The following is a 13692-nucleotide window of genomic DNA, read 5'->3' on the forward strand; positions in this document are numbered from 1 at the left end:
CAAAAATGTCAGGCAATGAAGAGCAGCAATCCACAGACCCAAGAAGCTGTAACAACCCAAGAACAGGAATCATGAAGAAAACTACATTAAGGCACATCAAATTGCTCAAAATCAGTGAAAAAAAATAAAAGCAGACTGGGGGAAAAAAACACATGTTATATCCAGAGGAATAAAGATAAGGATGACAGGAAATTTCCAGACAGAAATAATACAAATGATAAGACAATGGAATAAATCTTTAAATTACTGAAAAATACTCTCAACCAGTGAAAATATGTTTCAAAATGAATAGTAATAAAGATGTGTATGTCATAAAAAGCTAAAACAATGCCTTATCAGAAGACATTTACTATAAGAAGCATTAATGGGTGTCCTTCAGGTATAAGGAAAACACCACCAGATGGAAATATGGATCTACATAAAAGACTGAAGAATTACAGAAAACTAGTAACTATGTAAGATAATTTTCTCACTATTTGAATACCTTACAAAGATACTCGGCTGTTTAAACAAAATAAAAGCAATGTAGTGTGTGGTATATAAAATGTAAAAGTACAATGTATGACAACACAAAGGTCAAAAGGTGAGAAACATAAATGTAAATTTATTGTAAGATTCTGATACTATACATACAGTGGCATAATATCACTTGAAAATAGACTGTGGTAAGTTAAAGATGTACATTATAAACACTAAAGCAGCCCCCAAATAATAAAACAGAGACATATAGCTAATAAGCCAAGATGAAGATAAAATGGAAACATAAAAAAATTAGAATAAAAAAGAAGGCAGAAGAAAATGAAAAATGAAGAAGAATGTATGGACAGCTAGAGAACACATAGCGATATTATAGAAATTTAACCCAAACCATATTAATAATCAATTTAAATATAATTGGATTGAATACCCTAGTTAAAAGGCAGAAATTTTCAGAATGGATAAAAAAGCAATCTCAATTTTTATATGCTGCCTACAAGAAATACACTTTAAATGTAAAGAAACAGTTTAAAAAGTAAAAGCAAAGGAAATATTGTTGCGGGTTAAACTATGTCCCTCAAAGGATAGAGTTGAAATCATAATCCTTGGTACCTGTGAATGGGCCTTATTTGGAAACAGGGCTTTTGCAGATGTAATCAAGTTGATAGGAGGTCATACTGGGCTAGGATGGGCCAATGACTGGTGTTTTTATAAAAAGATGATGTGAAGATGCAGAGACACAGAGAAATGGGGCGAACACCAGGTGATGACAGAGGCAGAGACTGAAGTGATTGAGCTGCAAGCCAAGGAATGCCCAGGACTGCTGAGAAGTCCCAGCAGCCAGGAGGGAAGCATTCTCCCTCAGAGGCTCTGGAAGGAACTAATCTGGCTGACACCTTGATTTTGGACTTCTTGTCTCCACAACAGTGAAAGAATAAACTACTGTTATTCTAAGGCACCAAACTGATAGTACATTTTTTGTGGCAGCCCTAGGAAATTAATAGAGGTGCTAACACTAGTCAAAAGAAAACTGGCTCAGCTATGTCAATAGGAAAGTAGATTTCAGAGTAGAGAAAATTACTAGAGATAAAGAAGGTCATATCATAATGATAAAGGGCTGAAGTCATCAGAGAAAAAGAAAATCCTAATATTTATGCACTTAATAACAAAATTCCAAACACGAAGCAAAAGCTAAAAAAGGAAGAGAAGACCTCAAAATTATAGTCAGCGACCTCAACAACCCTATCTCAATAATAGAACAAGTCAAAAAGAAAATCAGGAAAAGATAAAGAAGATTTGAGCAATATACTCAAGCATGACCTGACATTGGTTGAACACTTCACCTGACAATAGTAGAATATACATCCTTTTCAAGAGCACATGGGACATTTACTAAAACAGACTATATTCTGGACCATAAAATAAGTCTCAATAAATATAAAAGAATACAAGTAAAACAAAGTATGTTCTCTAACCAAAACAGAATTAAATTAGAAACCAGAACAGAAAGGTCTCTGGAAAATTCTGAATATTTGCAAACTAAATAGCATACTTCTAAATAACTCATAGATTAAAGAAGAAGTCAAAAGGGAAATTAAAAAGTATTTTGACCCGAATGAAAATGGAAAAAAATAATCTCAAGATTTGCAGGATGCCACTAAGCTGTATTTAAGGAGAAAGTCATAGCACTAAATCCTGTATTAGAAATGAATAAATGCATCAAATCAATGACCTCTGTATCCATTTTAAGAAACTAGAAAAAGACAAGCAAATCAAACACTAAATAAACAGAAGAAATAATAAAAATCATAGCAGAGATCAATGAAATAGAGAATAAAAAAAAATAAGATAATTGAAACCAAAAGCTAGGTCTTTGAGAAAAATCAGTAAATCTGATAATCTGCAAAACAGACTGATTAGGAGAAAAAGAGAAAAAAATTAAAAATCACCAGATTCAGGAAGGAGACATGTGACAAATCTACAGATTCTGTAGACATTAAAATGGTTATTAGGGAATATTTTATGTACAATTTGAGGCCAATAAATTGTGAATGAAATGAAATGGACATATTACTTGAAAGATACGAACTACCAAAGTTCACTCAAGAAACTAAAGAAAACCTCAGTAGCTCTAGATCTATTAAAATTATTGAATTGGTATGTTAAAATGTTCCCCAAAATAAAATCTCAGGACCAGATAGTTTCACAGGTGAACCCTATACTACCAAGGAATGATAGGAAAATTGAAATTAAGTCTCAAAAGCATGATTCTTTTTTAAAAAGCTTATAAATTGGAATTTTTAAAATAACATTTTGCTCTCTGAAAAGCACTGCTGAAAGAATGAAAAGACAAGCCACAGAATTGGAGAAAACATCTCCAAATTAAAGGTTAAGGATTGTATCCAGAATATAAAAAGAACACTCAAAACTCAGAAAACAAATTACCTAATTCAAAAACTAAAAGGGCAAAAGATTTAAACAAACATTTCACCAGAGAAAATAATCAGATGGAAAGTAAGCACATAAAGAGATGTTTAATGACATTATTTAATAGAGAAATGCAGGTTAAAACCACAATGAGGTACAACTACTCTTTTATAATAGCTAAAAAACAAAACAAAATGGCCAAGTCTTTGCCAAGAATGTTGAGGAAATGAAACTCTTACACTTTACTGGTGGGAATGTATAACAGCAAAACCACTTTGAAAAAAGTTTGACCCATTTGTTAAAATTTATTAAAAAGTTAAATGTAAACCTACCAAATGATTTAACCATTTTACTTGCAGGTATTTATTCAAGAGAAATGAAAGCATATATTCATGAAAGATTTGTATATAGATGTTCAAAGCAGTTTTATTTGTGATAGACAAAAAATATGGAAACAAACAAATGTACATCAAAAAATGACTGGCTAAACAAACTATGGTTTATCTGTGCAGTGGAATACTACTGAGCAAGGAAAAGGAATGAACCAAGGATACATGTCCAAAGTGAATGAATAGCAATAAAATCACTCTGCATGAAAGAAGTCAGCCAAAAGAACACACACATTGTGATTTCATTTATACAAAATTCAAAGCAATCCAAACTGATGTATACTGACACAAAGGAGAAGGATGGGGCAAGGCAGGAGTGAGGATTACAAAGGGACATGAGGAAACTTCTAAGCATGACGGATGCATGCCTAATGATTGTGTTGATGGTTTCCTGGGGATAGACATATGTCAAAACTTAACAGCTTGTTTAAATGTCACAGTTTATTTTACATCAATTATACCTTAATAAAGCTGTGAAAAAGTCAAGTAGTAAGACATGGTAAACTATGGTCTGAAGTCAATCCCATGCCAAGGCTCAAAAACAGGAATGAAAACTGTCTCTGATAAAATCTAATTGTTGCCTGAGGTATATTTCATAGCATTTTGTATGGGAGAAAGACTGCCTTACACATAAGGACTATCAAAAAGAACATTTTCATTAAAGCAATAATCTAAACATGGCTAAAATACTCTTTTCTCTCAAATATTATTTTCTGAAGATTCCTTTCAGATTTTCTAAGAGAAGCGGCTCTCAGCGCAGTGGCATATCTCACTGCCCCTCTCTGACTCACCAGGCTACTCTGCAGTAAGATGCCGCAGGGCTGGTGGGAGCCACAGATATGACATTTCTGTAGAATGAATCCCCAGTTTTAATCTGCATAGTCAACACTGAGTATTTGCTTGGCAAACACCACACAAATGTGAAAATTCCCAACTGTTCCGCATCAGCAAGTATCATTAAACAGTGCCACATCCATCTAAAAATCGATTCATGTAATTGCACAGGGAATTCTGCTTGTACCTCCCTGCCCCTTTTTTTTTCTTTTTTAAAGTAATGGAATACTGACCTGCACTCAGTTATGTTTCCCCTGAACCACAACGTTTTTCACTATATTCTTATTGTTTTTTCTGCCTGATTTGAGGCGTATTTCTTGGTTACATATATAAAACAAGTTGAAATGTTACATACAAAGAACAATGTAGCTAAATAGCCAAAAATTTAGTAAAGTTTAAAAAAATGGTGTTTCAGTTACCTCGAGTGTTAAGTTGTTTCCTTGACTGAGCAGTGCTGTCAGTCTGCCAAGAACCTTTGCAACAAAGGAACCCAGATGGTCCATAGTTGAAGCAGACAGTCCTTCAACCTTCACTTCTACACCCACAACAGGCACCGACATTGATAACAATCCAGAGATACATGCCCCAAATAATAAATAAATAAACCCTACTTTGGGAGCCATTAGTTTCGATTTAGAAAGAAAAATAATAATAATCTCATAAATTACTATGATAAATTTTGTTTTTCATATATTGATGTTTTCAGTGATGTGCTAATAAAAGTCTGATTAGCAGTATGCAGGTGTAGAAGGTAAGGAGAAGGGGTAACGCCTAGTTTGTAGCTTTTGCTGATTCCTGAGGCCACCGGATGTGAAGCCGGAAGAGGTGCATGCAACTAGCTTTTCCGACCTTGGACATGCGCTAGTACGGGCACCTACGGAAGGATCTCATGTGTAAATACAGCTACCTCCAAACCTATGAAAGAAATAGACTAAGTTTCTAGGATAGGTCTGTGTCTTGTATTCTCCGTGCGTGAACTTTTAATTCTAAAAGCTATCTTTTAGCCTGTACAATAACCTATATCAACAAAGTTTCCATCTGAAAATAATGATCTTTAGAATTAGGAGACATTACACAACATCAAATATTTGACAGGTCTTATAATTAAGGGTGCAACAAATTTGTTTTTTCTCTGGCAGGAATCTTTATTTGTTCAAACTAAATGCTTATTGTGAGACCCCAAAGGAGGGAAAAGGAAAGAAAACAAAGAGGACACAACATTTCAATACTGATTTTAGACAAAAATTAACCTAAGACAACTTGTTAGTGAAGGAGGGGGACGGTTAGGATGGAGTTAGACGACTCTCCCATCACAGAACTTGTGTGACCCACATCTAAGTAGAGATGAGCATTGATGTTTGTATTTTTTGTTTAGGGAGAGTGTCACTTTGCAATAACAGAAATTAATAAGGGGAGATCAAAAGCCATCTTTTTGTGGTGTTTTCCACAAAGAGAGACTTTCTTCAAAGCTTAATTTTATAAGGGAAACTAATAAGGCAATAAACTTATCAAACTGGAATTCAACAAAAGAGGGGAAAACGACAGAGCAACAACAGCTCCAGCATTTTCAGCACAACTGTAACAAAGAAATAATAAAAGGAGTAACAAAAGAGCAGACATATACCCAAGTTCTGAGTCTGACTGCAGCTGCAGCACCGAGGGGTCTGTGTCCCACTGCAGGGTCCTACTCGTGCAGCACAAAGGAAAAAGAACACAGAGAATTAACAAAAGGGGAGGGAAACAAACCAAACTGAGCCATGTCATTCATCAAGGTAATTCCATATACAATACATACACAGAACATCTCCTTGCTTCATCCCCCTCTGCCTCTGGTGCAAGAAAGACCCAGTGAATTTCAGAGGACAACAAAGTGAGAGGCCATCCTTTCCTTTGGACATCTGCTTGCTACTAGAAGCTATGGCTGGTTTCCTGGCAGAAAGCCCAGCCAGAGCCAGATATGAACACTCACCAACAGTTTTTGTTTTGTATTGCACTAAAGCCTGAGCATGTAAACTTCTGCATGTATCTCTGAAACCCCAGTGTCCGTCCATATCTGGGGGCTCCAGGTGCTCTCCATGAGGTAAAGAGAGCCAAGTGCCAGGAAGCAAGTGGGCCAAGGAGCTCGGGCCAAATGGACCATGATGCAGAGCCCAGGGAATAACTGCAGCTTCCTCGGGCGGTCATTGTAAAGATAACACATTCAATGTCAAGATTCATGGGCATTTTCATATTTTTATTTATACATATTCCACCTAGATTGTCACCAACAATATCGTTTAGCTCTCTGATGCTAATGGTTAATTACATCCTACATTGTATTTACAGGTGGTAACACAAAGTCTCAGCAGTTACCAGGGCATTCCATCTTCCTTGTTATTTCTCCCTTAAGATAAAAGGAGATAAAAAGATTTTCTATAAACAGTGGAGGCAAAGTCCTTTTTCAGTAAGGCCCTTAACATTTCCTGCACAGAACTAGTTGCTGGTGAATCAAGCCTGAGGTTATTTCGTAGACGACAGATTGGACTGATGAAGAGCCCAGGCTTGGAGTCAAGCATTCCAGATTCAAATCTTGCCTTTACTCCTTCCCAGCTGTGTGACACTGGCAATGCTGCTTAAGCTCCTGACCCTGCTACCTTTTTGCTTACTCTGCGTAGCCTACACATTAGTAGCATCAGTATCTCTTGGGAGCTTGGTGGAGATGTAGAAACTCAGCTTCACCCCAGACTTATTAGCTCCACACTACAGTTTAACCTGTGCCCAGGTTACTTGTGGGCCCAGAACATTGGAGAACTCCTGCCCAGCCCCTTTATATGAGAAGGGTGCCATGGCTCACAAGACAATGCATGATGTGGCACGCAGCTGTCTCCCAAACTCTAAACTACTCTCCTCTACCCTCACTTTATGCCAAGCCCTGCGCCATCCTCCCAGATGCTCTTCTGGGAGCATATCAAAACCTAAATGTGCATACAAATACCTGGGAATATTGTTAAAATGCAGATTCTTATTCAGCACGTCTGGGATTGCCTGAAATTCTGCATTTCAAGCAAGCTGCAGGTCAGACAGATACTGTTGGTCTGTGAACCACACTTGAATTAGCAAGGTCTTGACTTAGATCAACAGTTCTCAGACTTAAATGTGCATCACAATGACATGAGGAGCTTATTAAAATACAGAATGCAGGTCCTGATTCAGTATTTCTAATGAGTTCCTAGGTAATGCTTACACTGTAGATGCTAGGACCACCCTTAGAAAATGATCATCACTGGGCTAGATGGACTTGCTTTCATTAGTCAGCACACAGAAACCACCTCTGGTGCTTAAATACATTAGTCTTGAAACCCGTGATTGTCTCAAGCCTGGCCTGAGGCCGAGCCACCCCAGACCAATAAAATCAAAAGTCTGGGGTGGAATTTACTGCCAGAATTCAGGCAGGTTAGATTTGGTTCCAACTTTTGATGGATTTGGCTCTAGGGTATCCTTGATTTTCAGTATCCTAGAGCATCTTGAGTCTTCCCTCCAATAAATATACTTTTCACATACCTCTAATCCCATGCTTCCTTGAAACATTAATCCATTAGCTGACTTGTTTACTAAGAAATTATAAGGGCCTACAGGCGTGGGAATGGAGATTTCGACCTTTGCCTCCTCCAGTACAAGGGAAAAGTAGATAAAGCACTATGCAAGACAGGGCAGAAAAGGCCAGGATTACTTCTTTTCCTGCTTTCTCACACATGCCATGGTGCCCTTTAAAATTTAACATGGAAATCTCAGGTCTGTGGACAGCAAAGGTGGAGTAACATTTTCTGCTTCCCAAGGCCCCCTCCACCAGGGACATTAGCTTCATGCTTCAGATGTCAGCTCAAGATCATGCTACCCCCTCTCCTGCTACCTGGGGAAGAGCGTCTGTGCTGGCGCGGCAGCTCTTGCCGCCCTCAGGGGACAGCCCTGGCCTCCATCTTCTCCTCATTCATTAGGTGAAACTCAGGTCCCAGCTTGGTGGCCTGCATTTTAAGGATTCGCGCATTGGGCTCTCAGAAACTTACACACCCCTTACTTAACTAGTTTCTTGTTTGTTTCTAAAGGGAATTGGATGTCTTTCAGGCCAGGATTTAGTGACCAGTAATTCTACTAGATAGCAGCAGGATGAGACTTAGATCTCTTTTTTTTTTTAAGGAGGGAGAGTTAAAGGGAACCGGTTAGGTTTAATTTTTTCAACCTAATTCCAAAGCATGAAAGAATACTCTTTGGTAAGAACTATGGGAATCCAGAGGTAAACCTGTTTGATGATTTGGAGCTACCTATTATAGTGCCTGACTTGATGCCTGGTTGAGGATTAAGCCCTTAGTCTGCTCTTGCAATTATTCAAATTACTGAAGCTTAAAGAAACATGCTTTTGTAATAACAATAAAAATTGTCATCTTCCCTTTAGTAAAAAAAAAAAAAAAAAAGTCTGGGGTGGGACCGAGGCATCCATAGTTTTCAAAGCTCTCCAGGTGATGCCAACATGCAGCCCTGGGGTGAGAACCAGTCCTCTGATTCATTCTCTCCTCCAGGCAGGCAGCCGGTCCTGGTTCTGGCTATTGATTCCTTCAGCTCCTTTCGAATGGGGGAACTAATGGAATGCCTAAAAACCATTCGTCCTTGGCTATTCACTATCTCTGGAGATTAAACCTTCTATACTTAAAGGGCATTTCTTCTGCTACAGTCAGGCAGCCCCTGGCTCATGTGTGGATCAGGTGCTTGGTTCTCAATTAGCCTTGAGGTTTCTTAGGAGATGACCTGTATTGACTTTTCCACTTCTCCGAGTCAGGTGACGAATGCAGTTGCTCTCAGGTGGCCCAGCTGCTCCGCTACTTACCAGACAGTTCAGCTGAACCCATCGTACGCTCAGAAAATGAACATGGTGATTCCGTCAGAATCACGCGTTTGAAAAACCCACAGATAAGCAGTGTGGAGTTTGCATTTACCCAGCCAGCATAGCAAAGGTGGTATAGGTGACTAGTCCACAAGAGTCCTGCTCCCCAGTCACATTCATATTATTCACTAAAAGACACCATAGTTACTGTCAATGACAAGCCCTGGGGTTAGGAGCTTTCAAGTGTGTTACTTTTGTCATTTTCTTTTCCTTTTCCCCACTATTATCTGCAGGGTGATCAGTATGGAATGCATTTTTTCTTTGAAAAAGTACTTAAAGCTGGTATGTTATATAGGCTAGTTCTGTAATTTTCTTTTCATTTTCTCCCTTATTATCTGCAAGGTGATCAGCCTTACTGGGAATGCACTTTTTCTTTGAAGAAGCACTTAAAGCCAGTATGCTTACGGGGCAAAGGTCATTGGTGTGTCCAAAGATGATCTAGGGATGTGCATTAAATGTCTGCTGAATTCCTTCTGTGCACATTTGTGGAAAAGCTTCCCTGCTGACAACAGCACCACAGAAAGGGCCACGCCTGGGCGTAGGGGTGGGAGTCTGTGTTCTGGGTTTGGCTCCAATGAGCAGCAGCATCCTTTGGAAGCCAGAGCAGGGAGACTCTCTGAAAAGGTCAGAGGTTCCATTTGACCAGATTCTTAAAGGAGGGGGTAGGATTTGAACATAAATTCATTATCCTCTGTCCCTAGGAGGTTATTAGATATAGGTGGCTGAGACAGTCTACTAAGTCTAATAAAGCTCATATAAAATTAGATGCCACTTTATTAATTTACTGTAAGAACAAGAATTGCTAGGCAGAACAGTCATACAAGTCTGACAAAATCTTCTCTCCCTGGTGGCCAGCTTTCTGGGACGCCAGGTCACCTGCAGTGCCTTTGGAATCAGAATGTTACAAGCATCAGGCTTCTGCTTTCCTGTGACTACGGCTTCCCCCTGCCCTACCTACCAACCACCATAGCCACATCATTCAGGAAGACCAGACATGGCTCCTCACTGCGTCCTGAATCTCCATGTTTCCTAATTCCGTGGAAGACCAACCAAGCCATTTCTAATTGACACACTGTCGTTAATTACGTCAATTAGATTTCTGTCCCATGTTCCTGGCTAGGAAACTATCCTGGCTTTGTTTGTTTATTTTTTAAGAGTTGCATTTCTCTGCTCTGATCAGGCTGAGGTTGCTTTCTTAGAGAAACTTTCCATGAGTCTAAGGGAGAGAGCCTCTAAGCCCTTTCCCAGGGAACCTACTGGTTGCACATATCCCGAGCAACCCAATAATTCCTTACATCCTGTAGACAGGAGCAAACCATGGTTTTGTGATCCCACAGTGGGCTTAGCAATTCTGAACATGGCAATTAGGGTCATACTTCCCAACTTGATGTCAAAATACTAAGTATGGAAGCCTCCCATACAATGTAAAATAATTGTTCACTTATTTTACACTAAACATACCAGAGAATGGGGCTGCTGGCATCTATCTAAAAAGGCCTACTATATAGCATTCATTTTACAATTTCGGAAATAATTTTTGAAATATCTGCTTTATAAAGGAATGGACAAAACAGCAATATTCATCAAACTAGGCGGGACCTATTAAGAGACTAACAGAATCTCATATTTAAAGTCTTCTACCAATTCACCGCTTTCCAACTTAAAAAAAAAATTCCCTTCATTGTCCAATTTTATTTGGTTCAGTCACTATTTATTGGCTACAAAGAAGTGAAAACTCAGAAAAACAGTTTTTGGCTAATCTGTTAGAAAGCATAATGTAAGAGTTAAAGACAAGATGGCCTGTACTTTCTGATGAGGGTTAATTTCTTTCTCTTCAGCTCTCATTAACAGCAGGTGGGTGATATCCAATCTTCTTTCCATCTTTATTAGATGTCAGAGTAAGAAGCCTTAGAATTCTTTCTAAAGAATCCCTTTGCTCTTACCTTTTCTTGGTTTTGGTTATAATAAAGAGATTTTCTATAAATATTTGGAAGACAGTAGTTAGGAACTGGTCATATGCATATATTGGTCACTCTCACACTCTGCTGGTGGCATTTTAAATTAGTACAAATCTTTTGGAAGGCAAGATAGCAATATGTAGGAAGAACCATAAATAATTACTCTTGGGCTGGTTTTACTTCTAGGAATTCAACTTATGGAAATAAACAGCATGAGCAAAAATAATAATAATGATGATAGTAGCAGAACTGATGATGTTGATGATGATGACGATGATGATGACAACCTTCAAATGATCAAATCCCATGTCCGATTCTTGTTCCTCATCCTTGATTGCTTGGATTCCTGGTGATTACTGGCTCCTTCTTGGTATGCTCTTCCCTTTAGTTTTTCTGGCTCAGAAAATCTTGTTTCTCTTCCTCTCTGTAATTCTGGTATGGTCCTAACTCTTTCTACTCCCATGAAAACAGGTATTCCCCAGCCAAGGTTATTTCTCCTCCCCTCACCTCCATACTCGAACCTTAAGTGATTCCACAGAGGTCCATATAGCATCTCAAAATAGAACCCCAGAGTCTTCATTGCCATTGAAATCTAAGTCCCACTTTTTCACATGCTTATGGTACATGTCAATCTGTACACCAAGGTCATTTTACTTTTCCCTGTGTCACTTGTCTGTATTTCCTTTCTTTCTCCACTTCTACAATCCTAGTTTAAACTTGTGCCCCTAATTAGTCCATAGACCTTGAAAACATGATAGAAATTCAATGGTCCTAGACCTCAACTAAGACCTGTGCCCAGGCAACCGTTTTATCTAGTTCCGATATGAATTCAATGGGTAGCCAGGTATAGGAGCCAATGGTCTCAGTGATGATACTAGTTTCTCAGACATTATCTCTTTTTCTTACTGCTCCCTTACCATGCATTATAGACCTCATCCACCCATTCTTTTAGTTCCTTTTCCTTTGTTCATGCCTCTCCTTATCATATGGGATGCCCTTTCTTCCATCTCTACCTGTACAAGGATACACATTCTTTAAATGCCTAGCTCAAATGCCTTCTCCTCCAAGAATACTTGTCCTCAGTAAGCCCCATCCAGAAGTAATTTGTCCCTCTATGGGACAAGTATGGAGAGATACCTGACCCTCTTATTACACAGCCCTTGCCTCCAACCTACACTCCACTTGGCTCACAAGTAGCCTGCATTAGGCTTAAAGACCAATTCTGAAGATGGGCTGGAGGATGGAATGAGCCATGGCACAAAACCCAAGAACCCTGGCAACAAGCCAAACACACTGCCAGTCCCCCTCTGACTATTTTCCCTGAGTCCATTAACTAGATTTCTTCCTTATTTCTAAAAGACATCCTCACCCTGTCCTTGGTTCTTTTAGCCATTCCCAGTGGTCCCCTTGAGCACAGCCCACCATCTGGGAACTTACCTAGCACCTTTGGCCTTCTCTGGATCATGGAACTGCCTTGCTTTTACCATCCCTATGCCATACTACACCCATCCCACCCAAATTTTTGCAAACTGTACACACACACACACACACACACCTCCCCCACCCTTGAGTCAATAAACATTTACCAAGTTCCTAGTATGTGTCACACTTTATGCACAGTAGTAATGAATCAAAATCACCTGTCCCACATGAATATCCTAGAAATTAATTATCAATGACATAAATGTTTATGATATTATTGCTATTTCTATGAGTACAGATATTTGAGCACTGTAACTACATGGCAATGTTTCCTCATATGGCTTCTATTTAAAACTGTCAGTTTATTGGAAGGGAGCTCTTTAGAGGTAAGGAGAAGTCCTTATCTTTATATTTCTTAAAGGTCTAGCATACTGTCTTACAGAAAAAAATTCTTAACTATTTATTGAAGCTGAATAAACAGATGAATGAACAAATGCATGGTCTTTACCTGCCTTTTCTGCAGACAACTGTGAGGTGGGAGAGCTAGTTGATTCCTCCAAAACAACTTTACTTTTTATATTTAAAAATGAATGAATAAATCAGGGTAGCCTGCTTAACTCCATACACAGTGACCAAAGCACTTACAAAGAACTCAGTCTTGCACAGCATGATGTCATCACGCACAGTCCCAAGAGAGTTTTCAGATTAACTTCCAGAATGAAGAAGGAAAGTTTACCTTTAAAATGCCAACCATGTTCCTGGCCTGTGCTAAGAGTGAAAAAAATGATCAGCTATCTTCTTTACCAGATGATCTTAGAAGCTTTAGTTAGTCCCTCAAACAACTGCATCAGAACTCAACCTGACATTTTCTTCCACTTCTCTCTAAGCTGAAAAGGCAGCTCAGGGACAGAACACAGGGCTCCCCTTACTCCCACAGTTTCTCTGAGCTCTAGTTCCAAATGTCTTCTCTGTCAAACAAATCGCTAGTTACTAATCAGACAATGAAAACAGTCTGGACTGATGTGAGCTTAGTGCCAAACAGAAAATCTCCAGTCAATGTCACCCCACCCTCCTATTTTTTAAATGCCACTTCCAAAAGTAATAGGCTGAATAATATGGGCATTTCAAAAACCCGACGTATCACTCAATCTGTCACATTCTTCAAAATGATGGTATTTAAGTAGTGAATTAATGTTTCACTTCCCAGCCTCAATTATTTTCTTACTTAGGACTGGCAGTGGGGATGATAAAGGTTTTCTGATGTCAGAAA

At 38.8% G+C, this 13692-nt stretch overlaps 1 protein-coding gene across 11 annotated transcripts in view; it reads right to left on the reverse strand.

Annotated features, from left to right (window-relative positions):
• Nucleotides 1-13692, reverse strand: part of DYNC1I1 (dynein cytoplasmic 1 intermediate chain 1) — a 367030-nt gene that overhangs the window by 238761 nt on the left and 114577 nt on the right. For 10 of the 11 annotated variants that reach the window (XM_077123359.1, XM_077123387.1, XM_077123313.1 and 7 more), the window contains one exon: nucleotides 5752-5811. The exons of the other annotated variant lie outside the window; for it this stretch is intronic. In XM_077123359.1, coding sequence (XP_076979474.1) covers nucleotides 5752-5811 — 60 coding nt within the window. The remainder of the gene's footprint in view (nucleotides 1-5751; nucleotides 5812-13692) is intronic. 11 annotated transcript variants of the gene reach the window in all.

Source organism: Tamandua tetradactyla, chromosome 1, assembly GCF_023851605.1.
Source record: "Tamandua tetradactyla isolate mTamTet1 chromosome 1, mTamTet1.pri, whole genome shotgun sequence".
NCBI lineage: Eukaryota > Metazoa > Chordata > Mammalia > Pilosa > Myrmecophagidae > Tamandua > Tamandua tetradactyla.